Genomic DNA, 13,946 nt, shown 5'->3' with positions numbered 1-13,946 from the left:
TCTGTGAGAAGGGGAAACCTGTGTGCCTGTGAACACTCCTGAAAATTGCCATTTCAAAAGTTTAGTTCACAATCTCACTGGTTGATGATGAGGTATGAGACCAGAGTGTGTGAACTGTGAAGTGCATATACTTCAGTTCCCCTAAATGAGTGTGTGATGCTCATTCAGACAGTCCTAAAGAGGCACATTATGGTTAATCAGTACCTCTTGGGTTGAACCAGTATCTGGGCAAAGGAGAATATGATGAGCCTTTGCCCAGATACTGGTTCACTCTTGGGTGTGATGTGGCTGGGTCTTTCTTGTTATTTTGTTGATTATTAACTTGAGATAGTAGTGCCATAGCCTCTTTAATGGGAATACCAACACTTTTTCATAAAATACTTTTTTAATATTTGGAAAAGTCACACTAATGTCTTATGTGAAATGAATGTGATCCCATGTGATCACACATGAAATAGAGTGTACCCATTCATTATAACGGTTTATTTGTCTAATAACTCACTCTGGTCGATGGCTGAAATTCGAGCAAAGAAGATCTGGGAACTAGTAATGTAACTACTGCCATCTACTGGTTGGAGAGGGAACATTGTAGAGAGAGCATTCACAGTAAGATTTTTTGCAGATACCTTTTCAGGTTTACATTTTGGATAGGCTATATTTTCAGCCAGCCTTTTATCATGCAAACGTATGAATAAGACGTGTTACTTTTAAGTAAAAGGCCATTTAGTGCTTTACCATTTAAATAAATAATTGTATACAAATGAAATATGCTATAGACTAGAGAGGGTATTTGTCTGCATTGATACATACATTTTAAGATTTCACTGCAGTCCTATTTGTTACTTTGTGGTCAGGTCACGCACGGAACATTAGCCTTATAGATTGTGGTCAAATTATGTTTAATTTTACTTTCAACTTTTATTTCCATTAAGTCGAGCCTATTATTAGCCTGCCTGTCTCCCTGATGCCTTTTCAGCACCATGGACAAGAGCCATTAGGAGCGGTTCAGCTCTGCCAAGCCTTTTTCGCGGGCGTCACCCTAAAAACAACAGAGGGGCAACAGCCACCCCGTCTCCTTTAATAGGGGTGACTGAACACTCCAATACAAAGGGACATTAGAGGGAAAAGCGCTTTGGGGATGCGCGTCAAGGGACCACGGTAGCCAATCTGCTTGAGCACGTAGATGCTCGTAATTCACGACCCCCCTTTGCTGTCTCGCGCAGTGTTCTTGCTGACTCAGTGCCTTACAGCAGTGCTCCCTGTTCTCTCCGCGCATCGACCAGAAACTGCGACGCAGGCTCCCTCCAGTAGCCTAGCCCACTTCTTTCACCACCAACGCCGCACAAACTGACAGACATGGCTAAAACAGCAATTGGTAAGCTAACGGTTTACCGTTATTTGGGTCTGTGTTTTTGGGACGGGTTGATAGCCGTGGTGGTTTTGGTGGTTTTGCTTGACTGTGTGTGAGGATGCTGCCTGTGTGAGATAACAGCGGCGACACCTTGGCACAAAAGACTGCCAAGCATTGAATCAGGGGAGCGGTCAAAGTCTGTCGCATGTCAAACAATATTCTTGTTTTCTACTTGTGAGTGGTGCAATCATCTTGCTTTTGTCTTCCTTGAGCCTGAACTGCATGCATTCGTTTTTGTTTTATTCCTATATCAACAGGGTTGGATGATGATTGTGGGCTACACTTTATGATTAATTAGCCTAGCCCAATAATATAGTATTATATATAGATTCAATCTCCAATGTTACAGTGTGCATAAAGCGAATAAATAGCCTAGATTGAAGAAATCCAATGGCACATTAGCGATAGGTTATTCGAACGCGATAGGGAATCCATGGATGGATGTTGGATGCCGCACCTGCCGCTCTAGCCCCCGACACATGCTCATACAGTAACATAATGCAGACAGAGCGACCGCACCCAACATCCCGGTCTCTCTCCCTCTCATCATGAGCGCAGAGCAGCTCTTCGAGGTTCTAAATTAATCTAACCCGTTACAAATCCTATTATAGAGACTGGACTAGCGTTTATTAGAATGTTATGCTCAATCCATTTGAATGATGAGAGGAAATGTTGAGAATAAATTCATCTTTGTTCGTGCACTTTATATCCATGCTAAAGCTGTCAGGTGAAGAATTACGAATTGCAATGGAAATTAATGGATGGAAGTTGAAAAGTGGCATCATATTCCAGCAATATCATGCCTGGTCTTGATATCATTTTTATTGCATGGGCTGGGCTTGATTTGCCTATACAGTATGTGCATCTACTATATTGCTGCGTCAGTCACAATAAATGTTTAAAGACATGTTCGAGTTTAAAGTGTAAAAGCCTATCCAAGATTCGGTAATGCGTAATGGAGCACATTCGTGCGCATTTAGGGCCCTTTTGAGTGAGGCCCGTCTCTATGGTGACTGTCAAGCGTTTACTTTTATTCTGGATGAATATGTCTGTGATGCGCCGGCAGACAGACAGCAATAAATGGAAGTGTGTCAGGTCCTGAAGTCTGTCTGCATCAGCAGCGGGCTTGTTCATCATGACCCGGCCTGGCCGCGTCGCTGTTATGTTTTTATTTATTATTGAGTTGTAGACCTACACAGGGCGAGTGGGGTGGGCCAAACACCCCGGGGTACATCATCGTCAGAGCCGTTGTCAGTGGGTGCAAGGGCAGGTAGGTCGGCAGGCAGGATCAGCTGTGGGTTGGTTGTGTACCAAATAAATAACAATGACTGGAATAGAAATGGACATTAATATGAGAATATGTACAGTCTGAGATCAATGCACTTTTTGCAGGGGGGCAAGCAAACAGACAGACAGGAAGACAGACAGGCAGGAAGACAGATTGACATGCAGGAAGACAGGAAGACAGACAGACAGACATGAAGACAGATAGGCAGGAAGACAGATAGGCAGGAAGACAGATATGCAGGAAGACAGATAGACATGAAGACAGATAGGCAGGAAGACAGATTGACATGCAGGCAGACAGGAAGACAGGAAGACAGATAGACAGGAAGACAGATAGGCAGGAAGACAGATTGACATGCAGGCAGACAGGAAGACAGACAGACAGACAGGAAGACAGATAGGCAGGAAGACAGATAGACATGCAGGCAGACAGGAAGACAGACAGGCAGGAAGACAGATAGACATGCAGACAGACAGGAAGACAGACAGACAGACAGGAAGACAGACAGGCAGGAAGACAGATAGACATGCAGACAGACAGGAAGACAGACAGGCAGATAGACAGATAGACAGAAAGACAGATAGACAGACAGGCAGGCAGGCAGGCAGACAGATAGACAGATAGACAGGAAGACAGACAGGCAGGCAGGCAGACAGGAAGACAGATAGACAGATAGACAGGAAGACAGACAGGCAGGCAGGCAGACAGGAAGACAGATAGACAGATAGACAGGAAGACAGACAGGCAGGCAGGCAGACAGGAAGACAGATAGACAGATAGACAGACAGACAGGCAGGCAGACAGACAGATAGACAGATAGACAGACAGACAGGCAGGCAGGCAGACAGATAGACAGATAGACAGATAGCCTTCTCCCAATTGCATATAGCTGCAGGCCTATTGACCACAAGCCAAAAGTCATGTTCTCGGCTCACTTGGCTTCTGATTTGTCTATTGACATCAAACATGCTTACATTAACATACAGATCCTCAGATCTGTTAACATAACACATCCATTAACATACAGATCCTCAGATCTGTTAACATAACACCTCCATTAACATACAGATCCTCAGATCTGTTAACATAACACATCCATTAACATAACAGATCCTCATTCATTTATAATATATATTATAGGGATTTAATACATTTTCTCAGATCCTGATTATTAGGTTGTATGTGTAGGGTACAGCCTACGGTCTGATCTCTCAGGCAAGCCCATTAGTTAGGTGTGGCCACCAGATTTCTCCTCTCCAGTCTTTGTGTTCAGGGGCCAAAGCTTTCTGGGAGAATGACGCCACCCAGAGTTCGTCATGCACAGCCTCTGCAGTGTCACTGAGTGCATCCCTGAACCAGTTATGCCAGATTCATTCTTGTGCCTGTTGTTGCCATAGAGCTGTATTCATCACTTCTCAAGACCAATCGATAGTTGGAGAAGAAAATGTATACGACTGAAGCAAAAGATGAAATCCAATATCCCAGCCAGAGAGGAGAGGCTATTGTTAGGAACCTGATGAATGCACCTTAGTTAAACTAGTCATTATACCTTAATATATGTCCAGGTCTATGACATAACACCAAAAGGGAACATTAGTCTTTGGGTGTGGTATGAAACATAGAAACCGCCTCTTGTCTGCATTTCAGTGTTCTACAATCCATACTAATGTCTGAAACCTCCCTTGTTGGTAATATTCTCCACCTACCATCCCACTCAGTAACCCATTTTCACTCTAACCCCTCATGAATGCTGTAATTACACTACTGATTATATTGAGGAGTAACGCACGCACACACACACACACACACACACACACACACACACACACACACACACACACACACACACACACACACACACACACACACACACACACACACACACACACACACACACACACAGACACTCATGCAAATGGACACACACTCATGCACACACACAAACACACACACACAGACACACGTATACACATACACACGCACACACATGCACACGCACACACAAACACACTCAGGCTGCTGTTTGGGCTTATTGGGCTCTGGAAACCTGCAAGGCCCCAGTATTGACGGGAACAACAGGACAGTATTGGGTTGGGTTGGCAGGACGGGAACAACAGGACAGTATTGGGTTGGGGTGGAGGGAGGGACAGGGGACAACAGGAGAGTATTGGGTTGGGGTGGAGGGACAGGGGACAACAGGACAGTATTGAGTTGGGGTGGAGGGAGGGACAGGGGACAACAGGACAGTATTGGGTTGGGGTGGAGGGACAGGGGACAACAGGACAGTATTGGGTTGGGGTGGAGGGACAGGGGACAACAGGACAGTATTGAGTTGGGGTGGAGGGACAGGGGACAACAGGACAGTATTGAGTTGGGGTGGAGGGAGGGACAGGGGACAACAGGACAGTATTGAGTTGGGGTGGAGGGACAGGGGACAACAGGACAGTATTGAGTTGGGGTGGAGGGAGGGACAGGGGACAACAGGACAGTATTGGGTGGAGGGACAGGGGACAACAGGACAGTATTGAGTTGGGGTGGAGGGACAGGGGACAGGGGACAACAGGACAGTATTGGGTTGGGGTGGAGGGACAGGGGACAACAGGACAGTATTGAGTTGGGGTGGAGGGAGGGACAGGGGACAACAGGACAGTATTGGGTTGGGGTGGAGGGACAGGGGACAACAGGACAGTATTGGGTTGGGGTGGAGGGACAGGGGACAACAGGACAGTATTGAGTTGGGGTGGAGGGACAGGGGACAACAGGACAGTATTGAGTTGGGGTGGAGGGACAGGGGACAACAGGACAGTATTGAGTTGGGGTGGAGGGACAGGGGACAACAGGACAGTATTGAGTTGGGGTGGAGGGACAGGGGACAACAGGACACTTTCGGGTTGGGGTGGAGGGACAGGGGACAACAGGACAGTATTGGGTTGGGGTGGAGGGACAGGGGACAACAGGACAGTATTGAGTTGGGGTGGAGGGACAGGGGACAACAGGACACTTTCGGGTTGGGGTGGAGGGACAGGGGGAACAACAGCACAGGACCGGAGGGGTTATTGATTATCTGTGGTCTCATGCTAAAGGATTACAGCAGGAAGCACACTAACTGCCTCTGTTTCCGTGGTGAGGAGGAGATCTCCATGGGAATGGAAGAGGATGCTCAGTGTAAAACTTGCTGAAAAGATGACTAAATGATTTCTCTTCGCACAGTAGAATTGTGTGTTTTTAGTGCACCCTAATAGAATAACATGTTGTTTAGAATTGGGTCAAACCGTTGAACAAATGACTTTAATATACATATATTTTCCAGTATAAATCTGTTGACAACATTCCCTAAACACCAAAACACACAGCTGGCCAGGGCAAGAACAGGCTGACAGCTACCAGCCGCAGTTATCTTCTGACCTGCTCAATAAGCACTTAACCTGCATGATCTGCTCCACTGAACCGCCAATTGTTCACATCACTGACATCACTGACAAGCTGAGTCGTCCTGAAGGGAATATGGCTGCTGCCTGTGGTTCCCAGGCACGCACAGGTCTGTTAGTGTGGTGTGTGTGTGTGTGAATCTACTCACACCACACACATGCATGCACTTGTATGCACACACACACACACACACACACACACACACACACACACACACACACACACACACACACACACACACACACACACACTTAAGCACAGATGCGCACACACACACGCCTACACACACTTCCACCACCCACCAGTAGAGATGGTCTTGTCCGGTAATTACAACTTAAAATCCCCTCCACCGCTCCACTGAACACAGCAGCCTCCATTTGCCTTCCCTGAGGACCCTCAATCACCTGTGGGAGTTAGCCAGCCCAAATCAGCCTCTTCCTCTTCATATCCCCCTTTTCCCCTTTCTTTTTCTCCTCTATGGGAGGGCTTAACCCAGTCCCACTTTTCTCCTCTATGGGAGGGGTTAACCCAGTCCCCCTTTTCTACTCTATGGGAGGGGTTAACCCAGTCCCCCTTTTCTACTCTATGGGAGGGGTTAACCCAGTCCCCCCTTTCTACTCTATGGGAGGGGTTAACCCAGTCCCCCTTTTCTCCTCTATGGGAGGGGTTAACCCAGTCCCCCTTTTCTCCTCTATGGGAGGGGTTAACCTAGTCCCCCTTTTCTCCTCTATGGGAGGGGTTAACCCAGTCCCCCTTTTCTCCTTTCTTTTTCTCCTTTATGGGAGGGCTTAACCCAGTCCCCCTTTTCTCCTTTCTTTTTCTCCTCTATGGGAGGGCTTAACCCAGTCCCCCTTTTCCCCTTTCTTTTTCTCCTTTATGGGAGGGCTTAACCCAGTCCCCCTTTTCTCCTCTATGGGAGGGCTTAACCCAGTCCCCCTTTTCTCCTCTATGGGAGGGCTTAACCCAGTCCCCCTTTTCCCCTTTCTTTTTCTCCTCTATGGGAGGAGTTAACCCAGTCCCCCTTTTCCCCTTTCTTTTTCTCCTCTATGGGAGGAGTTAACCCAGTCCCCCTTTTCCCCTTTCTTTTTCTCCTCTATGGGAGGAGTTAACCCAGTCCCCCTTTTCTCCTCTATGGGAGGGCTTAACCCAGTCCCCCTTTTCTCCTCTATGGGAGGGCTTAACCCAGTCCCCCTTTTCCCCTTTCTTTTTCTCCTCTATGGGAGGAGTTAACCCAGTCCCCCTTTTCCCCTTTCTTTTTCTCCTCTATGGGAGGAGTTAACCCAGTCCCCCTTTTCTCCTCTATGGGAGGGCTTAACCCAGTCCCCCTTTTCTCCTCTATGGGAGGGCTTAACCCAGTCCCCCTTTTCCCCTTTCTTTTTCTCCTCTATGGGAGGGCTTAACCCAGTCCCCCTTTTCTCCTCTATGGGAGGGCTTAACCCAGTCCCCCTTTTCCCCTTTCTTTTTCTCCTCTATGGGAGGGCTTAACCCAGTCCCCCTTTTCCCCTTTCTTTTTCTCCTCTATGGGAGGGCTTAACCCAGTCCCCCTTTTCCCCTTTCTTTTTCTCCTCTATGGGAGGAGTTAACCCAGTCCCCCTTTTCTCCTCTATGGGAGGGCTTAACCCAGTCCCCCTTTTCTCCTCTATGGGAGGGCTTAACCCAGTCCCCCTTTTCCCCTTTCTTTTTCTCCTCTATGGGAGGAGTTAACCCAGTCCCCCTTTTCTCCTCTATGGGAGGGCTTAACCCAGTCCCCCTTTTCTCCTCCACATCTTCTGGAAAGGAGTTGTTAACACACCTATCATAGAGAGCTAACCCAGTCCTCCTCTCTGCTCTCTCCTCTCATTCTCTTCCCTCTCTTCTAGGAGGGGTTAACAAGCCCATTGGAGAGTCAGAGAGATAACGCTAACATGTGAGAGTTCATCTGATGCACTGTGGCGTCTGCCAGGCTGAGAGCTGGCTGTTGTGGCAGACAGATAGAGACAGGGAGAGGAGAGGGGTAGTCTGGTGGTGCAGCACCACTGCTGTAGGTGCTGGAATACACTTCATTCGAACAGACAGATAGAGACAGGGAGATGGTTTTGCCGGGTGTGTAACAGCAGAACGTCCATGGGCACTAGCTACACTTCTCTCCTCCATGTCGAACTGTAAATCTAAGAGCTTTACTTTTCTCAGTGTTGACTTCCAGCCAGGGACATCAGTCAGGGGGTCAATGTAGCACATTTCAGCCCTGCAGCCCACAGCGTGTGATCATATCAACTGGGTTCTACTTGGCACGTCGAGGTGCCCAGACGGCACACTGTGCCTTCAGACACTGTACTGTACACTATAAACAGCAGCCAGGAGAGGTAGAGGACATAGCCAGACTGTCTGTGGCAGGACAATATGATGGAGTAGATGTCTTCTTTCTACCGGCTCCCTGATGGGATGCTACAGTAGGTTCACATCCCACTTTGGGTGCCAGTACAGCTCTGTAACATTCTAACCTGGAATCACTGTTGATTCACTTAACAGTCATGATGGCACTGTTGGTCCCCTACCTTATGGAGGTACTTAAAAAAGCCAGGGAAGACAACTGCTTTCCAGAGTCTTTCTCTCAAGCGGTGATTACTGTAATCCACAAGAAAGGAAAAAACCCGCTAAAGTGCGCCTCCTACAAACCAATCTCTCTCCTTAACACCGATTGTAAACTGGTCACCAAGATGCTATCTAAGAGACTGGAGTCATGTCTTCCCCTGTTGGTCAACCCAGATCAGACTGGCTTCATAATTAATAGATTGTCCTCCAATAATCTCAGAAGGTTCTTTGATATAATTCACCTTGCTAACAAAAACAAAATACCTAGTGTCGCAGTCTCCCTCGACGCTGAAAAGGTCTTTGATAGGGTTGAAGGGCCATACCTCTTTCGCGTCTTGGAAAAGTTCGGTTTAGGTAACGTGTTTGTAAACTTGATAAAATCACTCTACAAATCTCCTAAAGCTAGGATTGCTACCAATGGGATTACTTCCTCCTCTTCCTTTCTCTATAGGGGGAAGAGACAAGGTTGCCCAATTAGCCCCCACCTCTTTGCCCTCGCCATCAAACTGTTGGCTGAGGCCATTAGAACGTGCCCTGACATACATGGCTTTGAGGTGGGCCCCCATACCCATAAACTATCACTCTTTGCGGACAACCTTATCTTATTTCTAACAAACCCAGAACATTCTCTCTCTCACTTACAGATCCTACTACAGTGTTATAGTTCTTTCTCTGGATATAAGGTCAATTTACCGTTGTCTGTCTTTGACCATCACACCATCAAGCACAAGTTTCCTTTTAGATGGTCGCCTATGGGCTTCACATATTTGCGCATAATGGTGGATGATAATCTGACCAACCTCTATAAACTCAATCTGGCAAGTTTGTTGCAAAAGTTGGAGGGTGACCTTTGTAAATGGATGGACTTACCTCTCACTCTACTGGGTAGAATCAATGTAATTCAAATGAATGTCCTGCCCAGATTTCTATATCTGTTTCAATCTCTCCCTATCCCTGTTCCCGCAGCATTCTTTTCCTCTCTCGACAAACTGACCAGACGGTTTATCTGGCACGGCAAAACCCCTAGGGATGGCCTGGATAAACTGACCCTTGATTACGGTCAAGGGGGCTTAAACCTCCCCAATTTTAGAATGTACTATTGGACTGCACAGTCTAGGTTTCTGGCTCAGAGGTTTGACAATGGTCCCTCTCCCTCATGGTTGAACATTGAAAAGCTTGAGGTAAATGATGCCACTGGGGCAGAATTGTTTTAAAAATATGACAGAAAATTTATGAAAACCATCACAGACAACCCTTTAATCATACATTCTGTCCTGGCATGGTGCAAACTGTATGAGCTGTTCGGACGAGGGGGATTCCTTTCCCCTAAAACCCCTTTATGGAACAATAGATTGATTCCTATGTTTTTCCTGAATAGTAACTTAAGACCATGGTCTGATAAGGGAATCCCTCTTCTGGAACCTTGTTATGAGGAGGGAGTTCTCATGTCTTTTGATCAGCTGAAACAGAAATACCACTCACCTAACAGGGACTTCTTTAGCTACCTACAACTACGAAACTTTATTAGGGTGACTCTCAAGGGACTATGGAACCTACCTAAGATGTCACCTATTGAACAACTCTGCCATGCACACCAACCACTGTTCAAGACCATTTCCCGTGTAAACGATGCTCTTATGTCAGGACTAGCACTGCCTGAGCTAGATAAACCCCGACTTAGATGGGAAAAAGATCTGGGTATTGATCTTGATGAGGCACTATGGAGTGACCTTTGCAGGGATGATGTTACATCCACATTGAACTCCAGATACAGACTGATCCAGTTTAATTTCCTCTATCAGCTCTATATCACCTCATCTCGACTGCACAAGTTCAACCCTGATATCTCCTCTCTATGTTTTAGATGTGGCTCAGATGAAGGAACATTCCTCCATTCCACTTGGCAGTGTTCAAAACTACACGGTTTCTGTCAGGGGGTATGCGATACCATATCCTCAATTCACAGGGTTGCATTCCCTTTAGACTCGGAGGTCTGTCTACTGGGTAACTTTACTAACACCAATCTTAGGCAAAGCCATACTATAAAGCTAACAGAAATATTGCTTGCGATTGCCAAGAAATGTATTGCCTTGAAATGGAAATTGGATTCCTCCCTGCCAGTTGCAATTTGGCTATCAGAAGTTAATAGTTGTATCCCACTGGAGAAAATCACTTACTGCTTGAGGAATGAGTTAAAGACATTTTACAGAATTTGACAACCTTTTATTGACTATATGGAGAATCTCCCCACATCACATTGATTAAATCTCTTTATAATCCTTAAATAAGGTTTCACACGTAATGTATAATATGTAGCCTACGGCAGGTGACCATATGATCCAATGTCTCATTATTATTATTTTTTATTTTACTCTTTATTATGACTTATTTATTGTATGTTTGAATATATAATTATTATTATTATTTTTTTGTTGTTACACTTGTCTGTTACTGTCACTTAGTCCTAATGTTGTCTAATATCTTCTCACTTTTGTTTTGAATGTTCTTAATTGGAAAATGCAAAAATAAATGATTTAAAAAAAAGTAATGATGGCAGAACAATTCAATTTGGATTCTGGAACAGGCAAGTAGCTTTCAGCAACATCAGCCATAATCAGTGTGCCTGCAGGTGCTATCCCTACTGTTAAATAGCTGTTGGATGTTACCAGTGTTAGCGACAGACTCTGCAAGCTAAGTGAATAAGTAATAGGCTAACATGAAATGCATAGCTGATGATGAATGAATCCTGTGGGGAGGTGGTCGACCGCTGTGGAGAATGAATCTTGTGTGGAGGTGGTCGACCGCTGTGGAGAATGAATCCTGTGGGGAGGTGGTCGACTGCTGTGGAGAATGAATCCTGTGGGCAGATGGTCGACCGCTGTGGAGATCAGAGCATAGGAGGACACAGCACACACACACACACACACACACACACACACACACACACACACACACACACACACACACACACACACACACACACACACACACACACACACACACACACACACATCCCACTTCCCTTCACAGTCTGCACAAACAAAGCCCAATGAAATGGGGCTTAGAAACCTCAAGCTGATTCTTCTCACCAGACTAGACCACCTTTGATGATCATGCGTTCTTTTATTTTTAAGGATTTACTGAATATTTATTTTCCTAAACATCTAAAGATGGCGATGCAATGTGATATGATAATTTATGAGGAGGAGAAAGTAGGATAACTGTCTGTCTGTGTGTGTGTGTGCGTGTGTGTGTTTTCCACAGCGTACAAAGAGAAGATGAAGGAGATGTCTGTCCTGTCTCTCCTCTGCTCCTGCCTGTACCCAGAGACACGCAAGAACCTGGTGGGAGAGTTCCAAGGTAAACACAAATGTCACCTGACTTTTTAAAATGTTTTTTTTTTTCAACTTACAGCAAAGGCAACCAAGAGGCAATTAAAAACAAAAGTGAAAGTTTGATTTGCGGTAATATTATCACTACAAAGGCAGGATTTAGAGTTTCCCTCTGTGGTTTTCCTCTGTCCGTCCCCTTCTTCTAGTAGCAGGCATGGAGGTGAAGCCCATCAACAAGCGTGCCTCTGGCCAGGCCTTCGAGGTGATCCTGAAGCCCCCCTCTCCGGTGTCAGACGCAGCCCACTGTGTCACCTCGCCCCCTAAGAGGGAGGTCTCTCTGGAGGACATCCAGAAGAAGCTGGAGGCCGCTGAGGACCGGAGGAGAGTGAGTCCGTTAGCATAAGCGGACAACTTAATTCCGTCACTGTATCACACTGAATCATGCTAGCATATGACACTTTGTCCTATCCTTCTTAGCCTATACGTTGGCTTGGCTTAGACTTTGACTGTTATACTTACTTACTCACTAAGCAACGATCAAATTCATCAGGCAAAGGAATGACACTAAAACAAATTATTACCCTCTCGTTCCCACCTTGTATCTTGGATTATCCTGCATTCTACTCTATTCTGTTCTATTCTACTTTTTTCCCGATTATATTCTACTCTATTCTATTCTATCACCGCTTCAGTCCCAGGAGGCCCAGGTTCTCAGGGCCCTGGCAGAAAAGCGGGAGCACGAGAGAGACGTGGTGATGAAGGCCATGGAGGAGAACAGCAACTTCAGCAAGATGGCAGAGGAGAAGCTGACCATGAAGATGGAGCAGATCAAGGAGAACCGCCAGGCCTACCTGGCCTCCATCATGGAGCGCCTGCAGGAGAAGGTGAGAATAGAGTTTGGTGGGAAAGAGGGTAGGTGGAGACAGCAAGACCAGGGGAATGGACAAGGGGTGTGCAAGGTAGAAGGCTTTGATATTTTTGGGTAGGTGCTTCGAGCATCATTCACGGATGAAACACTGGCCATTGTAGTTGAATATGTCAGCTGAAAGGGAAGCGTAAATTGACAGACTTGAACCAGAGAGTCTCAGGGTCGGGTCAGTATTGAGAGGTCTCTCTCTGTGTTGTCCTCAGGAGAGGCATGCCCAGGTGGTGCGCAGGAACAAAGAGCTGAGGGAAGAGCTGACAGCGTGAGCAGGCGTGGGGCGCCACAAACCATCGTACCCCCCCCCCTACAGCCACCCTCCTGTACCCTGTACTCCTCCGCCCCCTCCCAAGGGACTCCCCTGACAACCCCACTTCTACAGCACCCCCAGCGTCAGAAGACCCCCCCCAGAGTGAGGTGGAGGACCCACCGGCACCCCACACCAACAGCATTAGCAAATGGGGGGATTGCAAAAAAAACGACCAAAATGTCACCCCCCCCCTCCCTAATAAATAATGTTTTTGCTCGATTTCAAATGCTGAAAAAAGAAAAGATGAAAAGCCAACCAAGTTATAGTGGGTATTGTTTTTTGTAAATACTTATGTTTTTGTTATATACAGTAGGATAGTACAGCAGAAGTATTGCAGTGTGCCATTTTAGCATTTTCTCTATCTATGGATGTACTTTTATTTTATTTTTTTCTCAAACAAAAATCGTTTGCAGTTTCTCTCGTACTATAAGGCTTCTGTGTTGTTGTGAGTTCGCCAGCTAGCCGACGTGCGTTTGCGCTGGTTATTTTCTGACCATGTTTGTTTCTGTGTCAGTCAGTCAGTCAGTCAGTCAGTCAGTCAGTCAGTGTGGGGATGATGATAATACAGGCTGCTCATTGACTTCCAGGAGAGAGACTAGCTAGACATCAGGAGAATACTATAGCTTTTATGAGCCGATTCTCTCCTGTCTGTCTGTCTGTTCTCCCACTCTCTTGCATAGATT

At 46.3% G+C, this 13,946-nt stretch overlaps 1 protein-coding gene across 2 annotated transcripts; it reads left to right on the top strand.

Annotated features, from left to right (window-relative positions):
* The first annotated feature begins 948 nt into the window (after positions 1-948).
* LOC110487933 (stathmin-2) lies at positions 949-13,873 on the top strand. Of its 2 annotated transcripts, none has more exons than XM_036970795.1 (5): positions 949-1,375; positions 11,964-12,059; positions 12,241-12,416; positions 12,724-12,915; positions 13,163-13,873. In XM_036970795.1, exons 1-5 carry the CDS (start codon positions 1,357-1,359, stop codon positions 13,220-13,222), a joined length of 543 nt encoding a protein of 180 aa, XP_036826690.1. In that variant the 5' UTR covers positions 949-1,356; the 3' UTR covers positions 13,223-13,873. The 2 variants fall into 2 exon arrangements, with proteins under 2 accessions (XP_036826690.1, XP_021415524.1); XM_021559849.2 differs by having other exon boundaries at positions 12,238-12,416.
* Positions 13,874-13,946: the final 73 nt, after the last annotated feature.

Source organism: Oncorhynchus mykiss, chromosome 32 (assembly GCF_013265735.2).
Source record: "Oncorhynchus mykiss isolate Arlee chromosome 32, USDA_OmykA_1.1, whole genome shotgun sequence".
NCBI classification, from domain to species: Eukaryota; Metazoa; Chordata; class Actinopteri; order Salmoniformes; family Salmonidae; genus Oncorhynchus; species Oncorhynchus mykiss.
Note: the sequence above shows the minus strand (reverse complement) of the source record. Positions and strands in the feature narration are given on the sequence as shown.

Excerpts from the sequence above, each read along its gene's own strand:
- LOC110487933 (XM_021559849.2), top strand. Across the intron at positions 12,060-12,237 it reads CCTGGTGGGAGAGTTCCAAG|TAGCAGGCATGGAGGTGAAG; the intron begins GTAAACACAAAT and ends CCCTTCTTCTAG. Across the intron at positions 12,916-13,162 it reads TGGAGCGCCTGCAGGAGAAG|GAGAGGCATGCCCAGGTGGT; the intron begins GTGAGAATAGAG and ends TGTTGTCCTCAG.